This window comes from Microtus oregoni, unplaced genomic scaffold, assembly GCF_018167655.1.
Source record: "Microtus oregoni isolate MIOR12 unplaced genomic scaffold, Mior012 000069F_ref0000032, whole genome shotgun sequence".
Lineage (NCBI taxonomy): Eukaryota > Metazoa > Chordata > Mammalia > Rodentia > Cricetidae > Microtus > Microtus oregoni.
This window is the reverse complement of record NW_024543976.1, coordinates 1,873,899-1,891,481: the sequence shown is the minus strand read 5'-3', so window position 1 is coordinate 1,891,481 and position 17,583 is coordinate 1,873,899. Positions and strand designations below refer to the sequence as shown.

General features: G+C 45.4%; 1 protein-coding gene across 3 annotated transcripts in view; it reads right to left on the bottom strand.

Annotated features, from left to right (window-relative positions):
- The window catches only part of LOC121440635 (piezo-type mechanosensitive ion channel component 2-like), a 346,630-nt gene extending 340,346 nt beyond the window's left edge, over positions 1–6,284 (bottom strand). For all 3 annotated transcript variants that reach the window (XM_041641417.1, XM_041641418.1, XM_041641419.1), the window contains exon 1: positions 6,221–6,284. In XM_041641417.1, coding sequence (XP_041497351.1) covers positions 6,221–6,284 — 64 coding nt within the window. The remainder of the gene's footprint in view (positions 1–6,220) is intronic.
- Between the last annotated feature and the right edge of the window lie 11,299 nt (positions 6,285–17,583).

Below are 17,583 nucleotides of genomic sequence, written 5' to 3'. Positions count from 1 at the left end.
CTAGAGGTGTGGTTCGGGTGAGCACACGTTCAGCAGGTGCAGACCTCAGCCTCCCAAAATGTGAGCACGAGGGTGGAGCAAAATGTGCTGGGTCCCTAATAACTGGACAGTGTAAGATGTCTGGAATTATTTGACGCTCCAAGCTGGTGGTTCTCCCCACAGGTTGCTGTGTGTTTGGGTCCCCTCCTCCTTTTGGTTGTTCCTTGTGGTGTCTGATGACCATGTAGACAATGAGAAGTGTAAGAAACACCAATGCTGATAACCAACCAACTATTTCTTTTTTCAAAACTGATGTTATTTTCATTTTATTTGTGTGCATGGGGTTCACTCCCGTGTGCCTGGGGAGGCTAACAGAGGGTCTTGGGTTCCTTGTAGCTTGAGTTAGTGTGGTTGTAAGCCATCTGACGTGGGTGCTGGGAACCAAACTTAGATCCTTTGGAAAGTAGTAAGTGTTCTGAATCACTGAACAATCTCTCCAACTCCCTAATTCCCCCCTCAAAAAAAAAAACTTAATTTTTTTCCAACACAGTTTAGCTTTCAACCAAATGGAACATTTTCCTTATTTTATTTGCTTGATCCCACATTAATCTGCAAATATTACAAAATTCAATGGTGCCTAATACATCACACACTTAGTATAATCATATTGTTATTACTAACTCTTTTTCTAAGGTTTATTTTCTTTGTGTGTGGGTGGGGGGGGGTGTGCACGCGCACACGCACGTCCCGTGCGAAAAGAGTGTCAGTGCCTATGGAGTCCAGAAGAGGGTATTGGGTCTCCCTGGAGCTGTATTTACAGATGGTTGTGAACTGCCCATGTGGGTGCTAGGAACCAAATTCTAACTCCAAAGATCAGTATGTACGCTTCACCACAGAAGTATGTTTTCAGTGCCTAATAATTATCCTTAAACGTCTAGATATGTTTATCCTGTTTATTCTAAGTTCTCCTGAATATTTGTGCAAAAAATTTATAATAGTATATTCATTGCCACTATGTAACTTATCAGTCAAAGACCAGAAATGAAAGATTCACATTAAAAAATAAAGTCACGTCAAATAAACTGTAAACATGCTGTCACAAAGACAAAAACAAACAGTAGCAATCATGAAGAGAGTATGTTTCTAGTAAGAGGATTGGTATCTAAAACACTACATTACTGTGCTGTGAAGATCCTGGTTATTTAAAAACCCTGCTTGTCACAAACACACTAATCTTTGTGACTAGACACTGCAAAGGGACTATGTTGCTTTGCAATGAATCCTAGTCTTCCTGTGGCCTCCTCGTGTCCCAGATCACTACCTGCTGGTCTGGGAGTTCTGAGTAGGCAGGCCAACTCTCCTGATTGGCTTCTTACATCTATATAATGCAGCATCCTCAGTTTATTAGGCATGACAGAGGCGGTTGTGTACACTCGTACCCAGAAGGCAGTACTCCCAACTCTCGCTTACAGGAAGGAAGAGGAAGAAACCAGTAAAAATAACAAAAATGACTCTAGACTCATATAGAGAGGGCCACAGGCAGGGCATGATCAGCTGGCAGCATGTCCTCACCCAAAAGAGAAGTCCAAGACAATATGCTAGTCTCTATCTATGACTAAACACACTTCCTGCAAAGCAAGATTCCCACATGGAACTCCAGCCCCCACGTCTCCAGTGACAGCCACTCATGTTCATCTGGGTTGAAATATTTTGTTAAGTCTCTAAGCCAGTAGTTCTCAACCTGTGGGTCACTGCCCATGGTAGGGTTCAATGACCTTTCAAAGGAGTTGCCTGCGACCTCTGGAAAACACAAATACTTAAATTATGATTCACAGAAGTAGTAAAATTGTAGGTATGATGTAGAAACAAAAATAATTTATGATTGTGGGGTCACCACAGCATAAGGAACTGTATTAAAGTGTCCCAGTGTTAGGAAGGTTGAGAATCGCTAATATAAGCCTTTCATTTCCAGGAGTAATTAAAAGTAATAAACAGGCTGCAAAGATGTGACCAAAATCAAAAGTATTTTAAGTGTTTTTGAAGAATCCTTCAACAGCTAAAACCCCCTGCCCCTGAGGGCTATGATAGCAGTAATCAGCACAAATCCTATAAAAGACTTCTAATGAGTAAATAAAAGATAGCTTCATTTGCAATGTTTGGACTATGTAGAGTGTGATTTTCGAAATTATTTCTAATAGCAAAAATTTGCTGTAAAAAAATATTAATAGCCACAGCTACACACATATCAAAAGGAGCCCCAAATGTAATCCAGTTGCTAGTTTTTGTTGGCTTGACACAAACCTAGACACAGCTGGGAAAATGGATTTGCCTCTACCAGACTAGCTTGTGGCCTTGTCTGTGAAGCATTTTCTTAATTGCTAACGTATGATTTATCTGGGAGGCATTTTTGTAATTGCTAATTTATGCACAAAGATCTGGACCACTGTGGGCAGTGCCTTCCCCACAACAGGTGAGCCTGGGCTGTCTAAGAAAGGTGGCTAAGGAAGCCAATGGGCATGAGACAGCAAGCATTGTTCCACGTGGTCTCTGATCCAGTTTCGACATCTAGGTTCTTGTTTTGGGTTCCTGTCTTGACTTTTCTCTATGACCAATTTTAACCTAGAAGCCAAATGAACCCTCTCCTCCCATAAATGGCTTTTGGTCATGGTGTTTATCACAGTAGCAGAAACCAAACTAAGACTCATCCTAATCCCTCCAAATCCTGCGATAACCTCAAGTCATTTGTCTTAAGATAAGTGGGAAGGCTAACATATAGCACAGGACTTCGGTACTTAGAATATGCAAGGTTCTGGATACATTCATTCTCCAGGACCAGAAGGAAAATAAAAGGCATGATTTGGAAATTGGAATCATACTGAAAGAAAAAAACACATAAAATATATATGTAAGACACTCATCAATGTTCAGCTATTACTACAATTACTACAGATATCATATTACACAAGAGCTTTGCTGTTCTCTTTTATATTATGCATAAAAAAATCAAATGGCTAGCAAGTAGTCATAGATTATTCTGGAGATACCAGACATGTCCAGTAGCTATGGAGATGGACACATCTATCGACAGATATTCATTGTGGATGGCAAACAGAATATTCCAGTATAGTTTGGTTTATTTGCTAATACAACACCTGCACACAAGACGCCTGACATCACTTACCACTTTCCTTTTAATTCCTTCAATTAAACAAAACTTAAGCATTGGGCTAAACACAAAGACAGTCCGTTTTCAACAATCGCTCATTAGTTGAAAGGAGTAGGGCACTCTTGCAGGAAAACGTCAACATCTCATGAGAGAAGAAGGTTGAAAGGAAATGCATGGAAGTGTCTATAAAGGCGAGGCTTTGAAGGCTGCCTTACCCAGATATAAAAATAGATGGAGAAAATGCAAAATCGATTCTAATAGCAAGCAGGTCACTGTGATCTCCAGGCCCAGGATATTAGGGAAATCTGAACATTTGATTTAGTGGCACCTTGGGAGCAAGCAGACCTAAACACCCTCAGTAACCTTGAAAAATCTCTATTTCCTGTAGAAGGGAAGCAAGAGATGAAATAAAGTGATTTCTACCCAACTCTCTTTTGGAGTGAAGTGATTCAAGGTACCGTGTGTCTGAGGACCTGGGTCATCTTTCCTAAATAGTGGCCAACAAGCAAAGGATTCATGGTGTGAGCATTCCCAGAAGAGCTTCTCTCTCCATCCAGAGACTTCTCCTTTCCCTCTTCCATCATCAGACTTTAGGAGGCCAGCACAAGTCATACACTATAGGCTGAGCAGAGGGCACCAATACCTAATACCAAACACACACACACACACACACACACACACACACACACACACACTGAGATTAATTCATATCATCTCACAACCTCACATAACTCATATCCACATGGATTCACACACTAAGCAGACACTCTTACATACTCATATAACCACAGTACATTAGCATCTTCCCATATTTCCTTAATCCACAAAGATGTGGGAGTGCAGAGGAAGGAGTAAACAGGGGAGGTGACCCCTGCATGCCCCTGGACTGACTCAGCTGTCCAGGAAACTTGCAAGGAAGCAGGATGGGGCGAGGGATACAATTCCTGTGGCTCTGCAAGTCCAGCTCCTCCCAAGAAAGTCCCAACCTCAGAGCAGGCTCCATCTGTATCCTGAGATGGATCCAATCCCTTGGCTCAAATTTGCACACATGGGCACTGCAGGGAGGGCTTGTGGGAGAAAGAGGAGGCATGATGGAACTGGGACCACAGCTTTGGAGCAGTGCTTTTGCTTTGTCCCAGGCCCCCTGGAGCCACTACACTGCATTACTTTCCTCTAGCATGGCTGAGTGAATTTGTCCCACTAAAGGGCTTCAGTAGGGTATCATGAAAGTCTAGAGGGACTGACCCTACACGGTATCTGTGACTTGGAGGATCAGTGAGCTGAGTCCTACAAAAGCCCCAACCCTAGACAAGATGACAGTCAATCAAGGGACCATTCCCTGTTGTCATTTCACAGAGTGGATCCATATGGCTGTAGGTGGCCACCTGTTTAACTCTTCCAACAGCCACTGCAAAAACTGGTGCCTCAGGCAAGGGGTTAAACAACCCAGGGCAGTAGGTAAAGACAGGGATGGAGCTGAGGAGAGTGCAGGGGAGAGGTGGAAAGGCTGTGTGGACGAGGGGGGCTTCTGACCCATAAGTTAAAAGTGCCTGGTGAACTTGGCACCTAACTTATTTTCAATTAACAAATCCAATTGGCAAGATGCTAGCTAGGTGCAACAAAGACAGGAGACAGAAACAGTGACACCACCTGTGTGCCGCATACCTAAAGAAACCTCTTCAAAATTGATGTCAAAGCTAGTAAGTCAAAGCTCACGTGGACTTTGAGGAATCTGCCTTCCTCCCACACACCAGAACAATGATCACCGCCCAAACGGCCCTGCGTGGGACCTGGAAACTCACAGTTCAGGTCAACATCAGTCTGTAGGCCTGGGTGCTTCTCTTCTAGAAGCACCTGATGCAATGCCTTGCTGCTTACTCCTCTCCCAGAGCCCTGGTTTCTCGCACTTAAGTCTCCCAGAGGCTTCTCACTAAAGTTGTTACTCCTGCAGACATCCAAACTCCAGAACTTGCTTTCAGATTACGTGAACAAATGACACATTTATCACCAATGTAATTCCCAGTCCCCTAACTCCATCAAGATACAAAACCCAAACCAAACAAAAAGCAAACAAGTTTCTTTTCATGGAAAGGAAAGGATCTCTATGTAAAAACAACTTGGTGTGGTGTTGTATTGTCTAACCCTGGTGGGGGGAGCGAGAACGCCAGGCTTTGGAGTTCTGTCATATTTAACGCCAGGATTGAATGTGACACTCAGCGCAAAAACCTGCAGACTTCTTCACTCTGACAGCTGCTGTAATCTTCAGACCTGACACTTTCACCTAAGAAGATGAGGTGCTCCTTGGGAGCATCACTGAGGCTCCCCAAGGGACGTTCTTAATCTGGTCTGTCCCAAGGAATGATTTTAGATCCCACTTTCTAATCCTTTAAGCATATGGAGAAAGCTGGTACAGCAAGTGCGGGATGCGATCTGGAGGTGCTTTACAACCTCAAAGACCCAGCCCCTTTTGTTGTAAATAGAGGCTGCTGCGGGGGTAACATAGAGAATCATCAAGGCCGTTCCCCCTGCCTAGTGTCTCCTTTTGTTTTTACCATTATTGGGACTGTTCACTTCTTCCTATTTGGTTGCTGGAGTGTAGGCTGGAGGAGAGATAGCCTGAGTCCCTTCTGAGTCACATACCACAATGTGATGAGCATCTGGGGACTCTAGAGAGGGTAGTGATGCGGGCACTGGTGCTGGTGGAGATGGAGGTGAAGGTGCTCGCTAGTGGTGCTGCTGGCGGTGGGTAGTGTTCTAACAAAGTCTGGTCATTTGGCCATAATCACTTCCCAGCCCAGCTACACGTCAGTACTTCTCTAAAGGAAGCCCACCAGAGACTAAATTAAACTGAACGGGTCCCCACAGCATGCCAATCTTGGCTACCCCAACTGTCTAAAAAAGACCCTGATCCTGCGCCCTAGATAGCCAAGTTAGAGCGCAGGGTTGACACACTCCCAACAGCTCATATCTGAAGCCTCTGCCATACAGAGTGTGCAGCGGGCTCTTGGAACCGAATCCCGGAGCTCTGGACCCTGTTGTCTTCCTTAGTCACCTCCATGAGCAAACCACACTCACCTACTGCCAGGCAAATGGGGAGCAGCAGCCTGAAGACCAGCCCGCACACCACTTCCGAAGCCATCCTGTCGTGGGTCCTTGCTAGTCCGAGCAGTAGGGCGAAGCTCGGGGGTCCCTAGAGCTGGGAAGTCAGGTCCATGCCTGCCTAGGGCCTCACGCGGCCGGCGGCTCGCAGCCACCCTGGCATTGCCTTGGCTGGAGCGGCGCTCTCCGCCCCGAGGGCGCGCTCGACGGGCTGGACCCGCTGCTCACCGGGCTCTTGGCAACCAACTAGGCAGGCGCCCGAGCCCCTGCGGCCCGCCCATGAATTGTGGAATCCAGCTGCAGCTGCTTCAGGGGTCGCCTGGGAATGAGCCAAGGGAGGGACACTCTGGGAGTGGTGAGGGATGGGGGCGGTGAGGAGAAGGGATGAAGGAAGCTAGCTGTCCTCTGCCTGTTCAGGAGTCGGCGTTCAGGGATGGCCCGGAGTTTCTAGCCGAACACCTTGGAAGTCAGCGTGTCTGGGTGGTGTAGCCCTGGCTCCGACGCCCACAAGGACTGTGGCGCCCCCGGTGCGCTAAAGAAAGTGGCCCGAAGCTCTGGAAGCAGCGTCCAGGAGTCCGGGCCTCTGGGCGGATTGCTGAGTAGCTGCTCCTTTCAGCCTCAGCGCCCCCCAGCTTCAGGCCAGGGCGAGCCCGGCGCCAGCTGCGGGGCGCGCAAAACCATCCCCGACACGCCGGGGTCGTGCTGCCAGCCTGTGGGGGATGCGAGGACCGTCCTCAGAGTGAGGAACCGCGCGAACCTGGGCAGGGACCAGTAACGCAGAGAGCGGCGCCACCGCCGCGACTTCAGTGAGAAAAGAAAACCCGGGAACCGTGAAGAGGCCCCCGCGTCCCCAGTCGGTGGTCCAGCAGCCTCTCAGGAGCCACGCAGCTCCGGCTCCCCGGAGGGCGCGCGCGCTTCTCCTCCTTCAATGAAACTTTGCAAGCTCTCACTCCCGACCGGCGTGTCCCAGGGCCAATGGGAAGGCAGCTCCAAGTGGCGTCGAGCCCGCCCTTGCGTGCCTGGAGAAGCAGGCGCCACTCACCGACGTGGGGCGCGCGTGTCTCTGCTGCACCCCAAACTCAGCAGGGGGCTCCCAGGGTGGACAGCGCGCCCCATGGCTCGTACTGGACTAGCGCTGGGCGCCCTGCAGCCCTTGGCCTCACAGACCAGCAGCTCTTTACATTCTGTCTCTGCCTGTTCATCTTGCCATTCCATCCTCGTGTAATGGTCATGAGACTAATAGCAGAGAATTACTTAACACCTAAGAGAAAATGTACAAATGCATCACATTAGCAAAGAACACTACTCGCTGATGTTGAACTAGAACCCAGATTCATCCAGAACCTTGCCCAAGTCTAATATAATGAGAAGTTGCCACTCTGAACAGGCTCTAGGTAATCTTGGGTTTTTTTGTTTGTTTGTTTGTTTGTTTTTAGATTGAGTGTGGAGATTCAGACATACACCTATGTTGGGTACTTCCAGGGAACTATGGTTTTATCGTGGCTTTGTTTCTTGCTTATTGGTGTTCTCAAGAGAATATCATTCATATAATGGTGCGCGAAATGGTCTCCTAGTAGCTTCCACCACCTTGCTTTTTAGACAAGACCTAGTCAAATCTGGTTCTAGATGGGAGACTTCCGTGTGCTTGAGTCTCTGGTTTCAAATGTAAGAATGGGGTCTTTTTGCTGCATGCCCCGGAGATCTCTCGGGACCAGGAGAGAGATGATGACAGATACGAATATATTGAAGACCATTCGGGACCATCAGATCCAAGTGGTTGACGTCCTCTCCCCAGCCGCAGTATTCACGGCTTGTGTTGGTTGTAAAGGTTGGAATGGTGGACCAATGGGGTGCATCAACGGAAAGTGGGCAGTTCTTGGTTCTTGGGTAACACCCTGTCCCTTCAACTGTATAAAGGGCTCCATCTCTGTTGAGTTACAGTGAGTTTCCACGTTGAATTCAGGTGCCTTCATCAATTACAGCGGAAAGCTTCAGAAGATGCCTGGTAACTTACACCATCTGTATGTGCTGGTATCCTGAGGAAACCCCATAAAGTAAAGCCTGAGAAAAGGAAAAGTGCCTAAATGACGGAGAAATGCTCTGTATATTGTGCTGTGGTATAGCTTGTTCTTGGGTCCTAACTAAGGAAGGAAGAAAGAAGCATCCCTAATTTTAAATAACTTTGTGTCAAGGTGCGTATCTTGTTCTCTCTGAATACTTTCCATGTTCCGTATGGCTTTTCCCTATCAACCACTGTCTACATTGCCTCGAAATCACTGTTTTGAGACGCCTACATGGAGGCACAGGGTGGCCGGCAGATGACTTACCAGATGCACTTCTTGCTTTCTCTGCCACCATGGCTACCAACTAAACGTCCAACATCTGACCTAAAGAGTAAGTTCCAGGAGTCTTGACAAGGTCTGATAGAGGTACTAGGTCCTGGTTACAAATGGAACTGCCCAGAGAGCTTTGTGAAAATCCTATTAGGCACCACCATACTCCCAGAAACCCTGACTTCCAATTAGTCTGGTATGGATCCACACTACATATACTTCTAAAGCTCTTTGGTGCTTAGGTACACAGTCAAGTTAGGGAACTATTCACTGACTCCATTTACATATCAGAACCCAGAAAGCACGCATCCAAGGGGATTTTGTGCACCAGCATCACCAGACCAAATCTACCTGCTGGGGCTGAACTTCCACATGGACTGGCTGAGACATAAATAGCAATAGCCAGTAAAACTGTTCCTACAACTGCTGTTCCCACTCATCATCTCCCAGACCTTGAGGAGTAGGGTCTGCTGTCTGGACCTACTTATTTCTCAAGAACTCACAGACGATCCACTTAGGATTCCATCTTCAGGATCTCACTTGCCCAGTGGCTTTCAACCCCCGTGCCCTGGATTTGCCACGCTGAGAAGGTTAACTTTACACAGCACTTCCAGGGATGCTGTTCTGATCCTAAGCTGCCAGTTTAGCACACAGAGGGGAGTAAGCTCACGTCTGGACTGGTGAATGCTGCCTTTCGTCTGGTTGTTACTGATAATTTGGGCTCTTGACTGCTTCAACTAGAAAAAAATGTAAAATAATAAACCCCACCTAATACAGAGTGCTACATGTATAAAGAAATGTATACAGTGCTTAGAGAAACCAGGATTCACAGCTTCTGCGTGTTGTGTGTGCACAGGCACACATGTGCATACATGCATGTATGTGTGATTATTTTTATTTCTTATTTTATTTATATTACTATTTTGCTACATATATGTATTGCACCTCGTGCATGCCTGGTGCCCAGTAAGGCGAGACAATTGCAACAGATCCCTTGGCACGAAGGTTATGAAAGGCTGTAAGCTGTTACGTGCATGCTGGAAACCAAACCTAGGTCTTCTGAAAAAGTTAAAAGCGCTCCTAACTGCTGAGCCATCTCTCCGGCCTCTCTTACATATTTTTTGAATTTGGTTAATGCTGCACTGATTGACAGTGTCATTTAGGAAAGCACTACCTTTGGGATCCTGGAACCACAGAGTCTGTCAGCTTCCAGTCCATCACCTCTGCTTCTCCCACCACCCACCGTGAGGAAAGGGTTCAGTTGCTCTGGCCAAAGGGTGGGGTTAACAACAGCTGAAGCACTGGTGCAGACATAAAGTTCAACCTGACCCCCCGCGGACTGGAGCATCTTCAGTTACCTATCTCTTCAGACCCCAGAGGGTCTGCCTTGCTGACGTCAAACGCTCTTTCAACAGTTTTCCAGACCACTTCTCGTGGACTAGCGAATATTCGAGAGAGCTGACTGGCGGTCCTTCCAGGAGCCTCACTCCAGCATGTGCACACAGTGCAGACTTCTGCTAGTCATCAACACTCACCTCTGATTCTTCACGAGCTTCTCTCTCACAGCACATGCTGGCACCAGCAATGTGTGTGTATGTGTGTGTGTGTGTGTTTTATATGTGTGTCTCTACATGCTAGTATATATATACATATATATACTATATATATGTATATATACTATATGTATATATATATGTATATATATATATATATATACATATGTGTTAGCATCTGTAAAAAGAGAAATAATCTTCCTCCTAGGTGTTAGTTCCCTCTCTCAATCCAATACACAATGCTCTCCTTCAGCCCCAACCTCTCAGGTGTCCTGTGAGCATCTTTAAGAGGTCTCCAGGGCAGCCATTGTCCGCAAGCTAACTTTATAAAGTGGTGTTTCTATGGGGGAAAAAATGAAAGTTGTCAACCTGGTGTTTTCTTCCTCCGGTGACCCTTGCCAAAATCCACTGGCGCCGCCCAGCCTGTGGAGAAAGTGGTGCCCTTTGCCAAGGGAAAATGGATGCCTTCTCATGCTGATGATGTGTTTTCCGTGCTATGTACCAGTGTTGTTTTTTAAAGAACTCATTACTGTGCTTTCATAATAATTCTCTCTGTTTCTTTAAGGGAAAGTGCCCATCTGTAAACTAATTCTGTTAAGGGCCACGCAGGATTTAGCTTTTGTACTTAAGAAAACATGGGGACTAAGTACCTGGAGCTAAAAACCACCAGTTGCATTTTTTATTATTATTTTAAAGAGAACTGTGCCTGCCATGAACAAATACATGCTTTCTGTTTGTCATTATTTTAAATAATGCAATATAATATCTCTGATTTGTAGCATTTTAGATACTGGAAGTAATTTAGAAGCTAAAACAAAAAAAAATGTGTATAGGCCACGTGCAAGTACTATGCCTTTTTATATAAGGTGCTTGAAAGTCCTCGGAGTTTGGGATGCATGGGTGGGGCTCTGTAACTACAAAGAGGTCGCTCTGGATTGTGAGGCTGCAAATTTTTAAGACTAACAGCTTAAAATGCACAAGTGCAGTGTTTTCCAGGACCCCAAACTTTAGAGACCTAGACAGTCTCTAAGGATTTGTAGGAGACATCCTCTCGTCCTGTTCCTCTCAGAAGCCGCTCCAGATAGTCTCCAAGGAATAACGAGCAGTGAAATCCACTTTTCCTGACACGCGTGCAAACTTTCTCCTGGGTCTGCAGACAATGCACATCACGGCCTTTCTTATAATGTATGATAGGATTCGGATCCCAAATCTGAAGCTGATTGCTGATTTTGTGTCTACTCCTCAAGACCTTTCAAAAGCTAGTCAGGTGTAAACATCATCTTTCTATCTAGTTAACAGGCCTCGGGGAAGGCCCCATAGTTCATCTGAAGAGTGTACTACGAAACTGCTTTCAGATGAATTGTATTTTACTAGCATCCTTCTCTTTCTCTCTCTCACTCACACACACACACACACACACACACACACACACAAAGGTAAGCATTCATATGAACGTAACAGAAAATACACATATGTTTTGCTGTAAAATAAAGACATAGGGAGAAAAAAACACTGTGAATTTGTGGAGGAGGTGCAGTGCTAAAGTTGGTGACTAGCCTTGGGCACCACAGGCACCCAGGTGGCCCATGCTAAAATATGAAAACCACCATTCATTATTCACAGCCTGCATCATGAGTCGATTTTATCTTGGGGTTGCCTGGCTCTCCTCTGTGACTTTGCTCCTGAAGCCTTCGAAGAGGCTGCCAGTTACAACATCATTCTTGTCCAGAAGAGCTTAGCAAACTCTGAGAACGGTTCATAAGAAGGTGCTAGAATGTGGGAAATAATTTAGCCGTGAAATGTAATAATTTTGCATGCTTTTATTTTCTATGCAGCCACAGAAGCCAGAAAATCCTGTGTGCCCTGGTCCTATAGCTTAGTCCTAGTAATGCTGAATGCACACATGATTCAGAGTGATGAGGATTCCAGGTATACGGACTGGAAAGTCTATCTGGACCCTGTGAACAGTCACAGAAATGTTAGTGTTCCTAGTGCAGGGCAGGCTCTTTACATTCACTGATCCTCTTGAGAGATTTCGGCTCTGTGTTAGCACAGGATCACGTGCGAGGCCAGGAATGCCTTGCTCCGGTTAATAACCAGACTAACATTACTAGCCTGGAACTAGGACCAGCCAGCACCCTCAGGAACTGTGGGGATGGCCAGTTAGGAGTTTCTTTTACTTCTTTCCCTACAGTGCCACCTTTTGGCTGAAATATTTTTAAATGTTCCTACCTTTAGAGAAAGTCTGCAATTAGGTACACTCAGCAAGCATTCCTGGAAGTCAAAGGCAGATTGGTGGGCTCTGGAACGTAGCAGTGGGCAGAACCAACATGGCCCTGCCTTCTTAAAGTGGCCGTTCATGAAGGACAAACAGGCATCTACCAGTAAGTATAAATAATTAAGTAAAATTGTATGCAAAAAGTATTAGGCATTAAAGGAAAACATAACCAGCCAAAGGATACTAGAGGAGTCCAGTCTCTGGAGAAGGCAGGTCATGTGTCTTGCAGAGTGACTAAGACATTATCAGAGTGTTGATCCACGAGCACCCACACCATGTCCTGTTCCTCATCTCCTGGGGACTTACAGCATGATAGGGTCTAGGGGAGACACTGAGTACTTGTTAAACAGATAAAGAGTTTGTTTAGATAAGGAGAAAAAGAACATCATTTCACAAAGAAAGAACGACAACACCCCAGAGGCCACAGAGGGTTCATTCATAAAAGCTACTCAAGCCTTAGTGGATTTTGGTACTCACAGGGCTGCAGGAGGGGCTGAGATCTATCCCCAGGGGTTGCTGAGGGATTATTGCATTTATTATGAGCCACTAATTTTTTTCACTGCATCTTAAATATATGCAAGGTATCAGCTCTGTCTCTGAGCCTACTTTTTTATTATTCTTTTTTATGATGAAGAGGAAAACAGTTCCTAGGGAGCTCCAGGTGCATTCTGGGAGAAGCTTTAGATTATTAAGCTGCCATTTTTTCCCTTCAGATTACTTCTCTTCATCCCCAATTAACATAGAGGCTCATGGTTTGGTCACTGTCTCACTGCTAGTTATGAGGCTGAGGTAATGACAGACTCTAGACAAAGTCTTTCCATTGTCCCACAGTGCCTCCAGGACTACAGGAAATGTGTCCTTTGTAGAAACTGATCATATCCTGTGGGAGAGGAGAACTGTGGAGCCCCCCCACCCAACAATATACATAATACCGACCCATATTCATACAGGGGTTCTTGTGCACAGAGGGATTTTTTTGTTGTTTGTTTGTTTGTTAGTTCATTATTTATGGAGACAGGATCTCACTATGTAAACCTGGTTGTCCTGGAATTTGTTATTTGGGCTAGGCTGTCCTCGAACTTTCAGAGTTCCCCCTGCCTCTTACTCTGCCTCCCAGGTGCTGAGATTAAAGTACCACACCTGATTTGTACACAGAGTTTTGGGGGATAGGAAAACAAGAAAAGAAAAGAAAGCCCCAGCAATGACTACAGATGCTTGGTGCTGAATCCCTTCCCCCTGCCACAGCTGGACTCATCCCAATGTTATTTAACCTAGTTAGCTGCTTCTAGATTCCAAGATGGAACAGTATGTGTGTGAGGGGATCCAGGGAACTCTGTTATAGGTCTGTGTTTAAACCCCAGTCTGGGCACTCAGAAACTGAAGGACCTCAGGTGACTTACTTAAAAGTTTATATTTTGTTTTCCTTAGGATAAAGAAGGTGTAAAGTGTGGCCAGAGGGAACAACAAACTCCCAGTCTCCCCAGAGAGCAAGGGGTCACCCAGCCTCTTGAGTCAAGGACAAGGGGAAGGGAAAAGCAGCTTTCTCAGTTTCCCAGCTTCGAGGTCAAGCTGCAGAGCAGTCAAGAGAAGTCCTGCCTTTACCTACTTCCTTTCTCTGAAGAGTACTTCTCAGACGTTATCTCATTAATATGCAAATCATTCCTGGGAGTTAGGTAGGAAGGCTGCCAGAGGAAAGGTTCCAGCTTACCACTTCACTAAGAGCCAAAGAGGAAAAGACTCTTGCCACAAGCTGGCAAACTTCTGTACTGACAACACTGGTCTAGGAATTGCATACTCAGAAGATGCGCTGCTGATTCTTTATGCTTTTAAAAAAATACATAACGTTCGTCCTGAATCTCTTAAAAGGTGAAAGCATTTGAGTGGCATGGGAGGGGGAGGGGTCCTCTCGAAAGTAAGGTGAGTTACCAGTGAAACTCAACCTACATACACTTGAATTTAGTCTTCCACGTGTGGCAATGATGGGGTGTGTGACTGGTTCTAGAGCCACTGAAACTTCCTAATAAGGAAGTCAGAGGTGTAGGCAAAGTTGCTGATGTAACTGACCAAGCAAGACAGGCACAGAGTCAAGGTGGTCTGACTACCCCAGCTGAAGACCTGCTTAAAAACAGAATGTGCCCGCTAAAACTAAAGTACTGAAAGAATGAAATAGCTGCTGCCAAGGGCCAGCACTTGCGTGACTGAAGGAAGCATGAATGCATACTGTGTCAACGTCTACCCCCACTGGGAATGCAGTTCCTGGAGAGAACAGTTCGTTGACCCTTATCTCCAGGCAGACACAAAGAATAACGCTGTAACATGCTTTTCCCACAAAGTCAAAGAAAAGTCCCTGGGATGAGGGTCAGCCAGGTAGAAAGTAAGACAATTTCCACAAGGATAAGGAAGTCCGCATTCCCAGGCAGTTATCTTAGAGGAAGGTCCAAGAGGAATTTTGAACAAATGATTACTTGCTGAGTGAGGTTCCTGGAGGAAACTCAGGTATAGGAAAGACAGGAGAGAAGAGAGAAATGGAGAGCATGCTGTTTGTCCTTTCGTTACTGGGTCACCTGCCACAAGCTACACAGGATGTGTGCTGGAGTTTTGGCTTCCTGGAGAGATCCTGCTGCCCCACAACAAGCATGGAATTCTGAGCACAGTCTCAGCCACAAGCTACAGTGACCTGGGGAGGGAACAAGGCCAGGCACCAGGAGCCTTTGTATGTCTAAGGCTCTGGGTGGTTAGCAACACTATGTCATTGAGTCAATGGCTTCGGTTTCACTCCCTAGGAAAACACCACATTGTTGTTTACATCCAACTTCACACATCTAGTTTCTCTGCCCAGAAACTCTTTCCTCCTGTGGTCTGTCTTCAGTCTGACGTCCGGACACATCCAGAAGGAACACTCCCCCAATAACCTCGCTCAAGGTTTCTGCTCCCTCTCCGGACACATCCAGAAGGAACACTCCCCCAATAACCTCGCTCAAGGTTTCTGCTCCCTCCCCATCTTCCCACTGAGTTACTGCTCAGCAATCTGTCCTTTCATTTCACAGTGTGTGGAGGCCCAAAAATGTGAGCCTGTTTTCATGTTGACCCAAGTGCAAAGAGTTGGAACTCACCTCTATTCCTAAAGGTCCCACCTAGATTCAGATCAGAGTTCTGCTCTCTCAAGGCTGTTGTCAACAGGTGTGGATAATATCTAGACCAAGTATTTCAGGAATAGAGAAGTAAATATGTTTGTCTAAGGATCCAACTAAGGTCTCAGTTTCCTTAAAGAGATAACTTGTGATTCCACCCAGGGAGTGGTTTGCCTACAGAATGTTTTAGTCTACAGTGTGAGCTTGACTTGTTTTGTTCTAGAAACAGAATGTTTAACTATGGATACATCCCGCAACCTTCAACTGGTCTGTTCGTTTCTTTGTATCATGTTAAGGCAGGTTTTTGTCTTACTCCTACCTTTTGGGGTCAGGGGTATTTTAAGCAATTAAAAATGTAGAGCTTAATAAAAATCAATAAAAAAGGAGAAAAATTAAAAAATTAAATGCGGGTGATTTCAGTATTCACTGGAACTCTCCCTTCTGGTAATATTCTATATGGTTTTTCTGTTTTATTATTTTCACATCTTCATATTCTTTACTAATATTTCTAAATTTCAATGCCCCAACCTGGCAAGAGGTATTTTTGTCAAGACTGGCCCCCGACAATAGCGCATAATACTGTTTTAGTCCATTCTTCTCCTACTATAATGGCGTATCTAAGGCTAGGTACTTATTTTTTTTTAAGGTTTATTTAGTTTACACTTTTGGAGATGGACAGAATCCAAGGCTCCTCTGATGAAGGCCCCATCCCATGGAGGATGGCACCCTTCACGGCAGGTACATGCGTGAGAGTAAGATTACATTGCAAGACATGAGGCCAGGGAGAAATTGAGGGCTTACAGGGGTTCCCAGGAGTATTATGCTAACACAACCTTTAGGGAACGATGCTACGACTCTTTTATTTTTAAAGGTCGCGCCACTTTTAACAGCACCATTCTTGAAACCAAGCTTCCAACACACAAACCTTAGGGGAACATAACGCAAGCCACGCTCCATCCATTTCAGTTGTTAGTGTGTGTGTGTGTGTGTGTGTGTGTGTGTGTGTGTGTTCTGTCACACTCGGTCAGAAGGTGCAAAGATGTTTTTTGTTGTTGTTGTTTTTTGTTGGTGTTCCTAATTTTCATACCCAGTACAATGCCTAGCAAGGGGAACACACGTATTGAAAATTTAGGAGGAGGTGTGGGCAGCAATTAAAAATGGAGGAGAATTAGACCACCTGGATGTTAACCCTGGTTTACCGTATTTTAGCTTTGTAGTCTTCGATCGCCTAAGCCTCAATTCTTTCTCACCAATACTGTAGGAATGTGAATAGCGTCCGTTCTGTGTTGTCCTGATATTTAAACTGACAACTTCACAGAAAGTGCTTAGATACACGCTTAGCATATGGCAGGTACTTAATGAATGAATGAAAGACACTTTTCTTGAAAGCTTGGCTCAAGGGTAGGGCAGGTAGAGGCTGTGCAACTGCCAGGGAATGACCATCCACGGGAAGCAAGCACTGGGCGTTCTTGCCCAAGCTCTGCAAAGTGATACCATCCTTGAGAGAAGTAGAACACTGACTCCGAGATCTCCTAGTGTGCCCCTTTGGAGTCTCACTTTGTGCATTGCAGAAGCCATAGTGCGACACCCAGTCCTTATTGCGCATGTCATGCAGATACGCATGCGTGCGAGTTACTCCTGGCTACAGTCTTAAACGTTTCTCCTTTGTCTGGACCCTCATAAACAAGGACGTATGCAAAGCAATCGCACATAAGCAAAGAGAAGACACAGAAGTCGAATTTGGTCATATACCTCAAAAAGGAAAAATAATATTTATTGAAAACACAGATGAAAAATATTCCTGTCCACACACATTTACCATTTGTGAAATCAAACAAGGCTCCAACTAAGTGACTATCTGCCAAAGGAGAAAACAGGAAATGTGAAAGAATTTTCTTGCGCTAAAATCATTAAAGACATTTACTTAAGCGAACCAGTTTATTTTCATGGAAGATTTCCCCAAACTGAAGACAGGACCGAGCTTCGATTCTTGATCTGAAGAGAAGTGTTGGTGAACTTTAATAATGTTTGTGAAACTCACAGT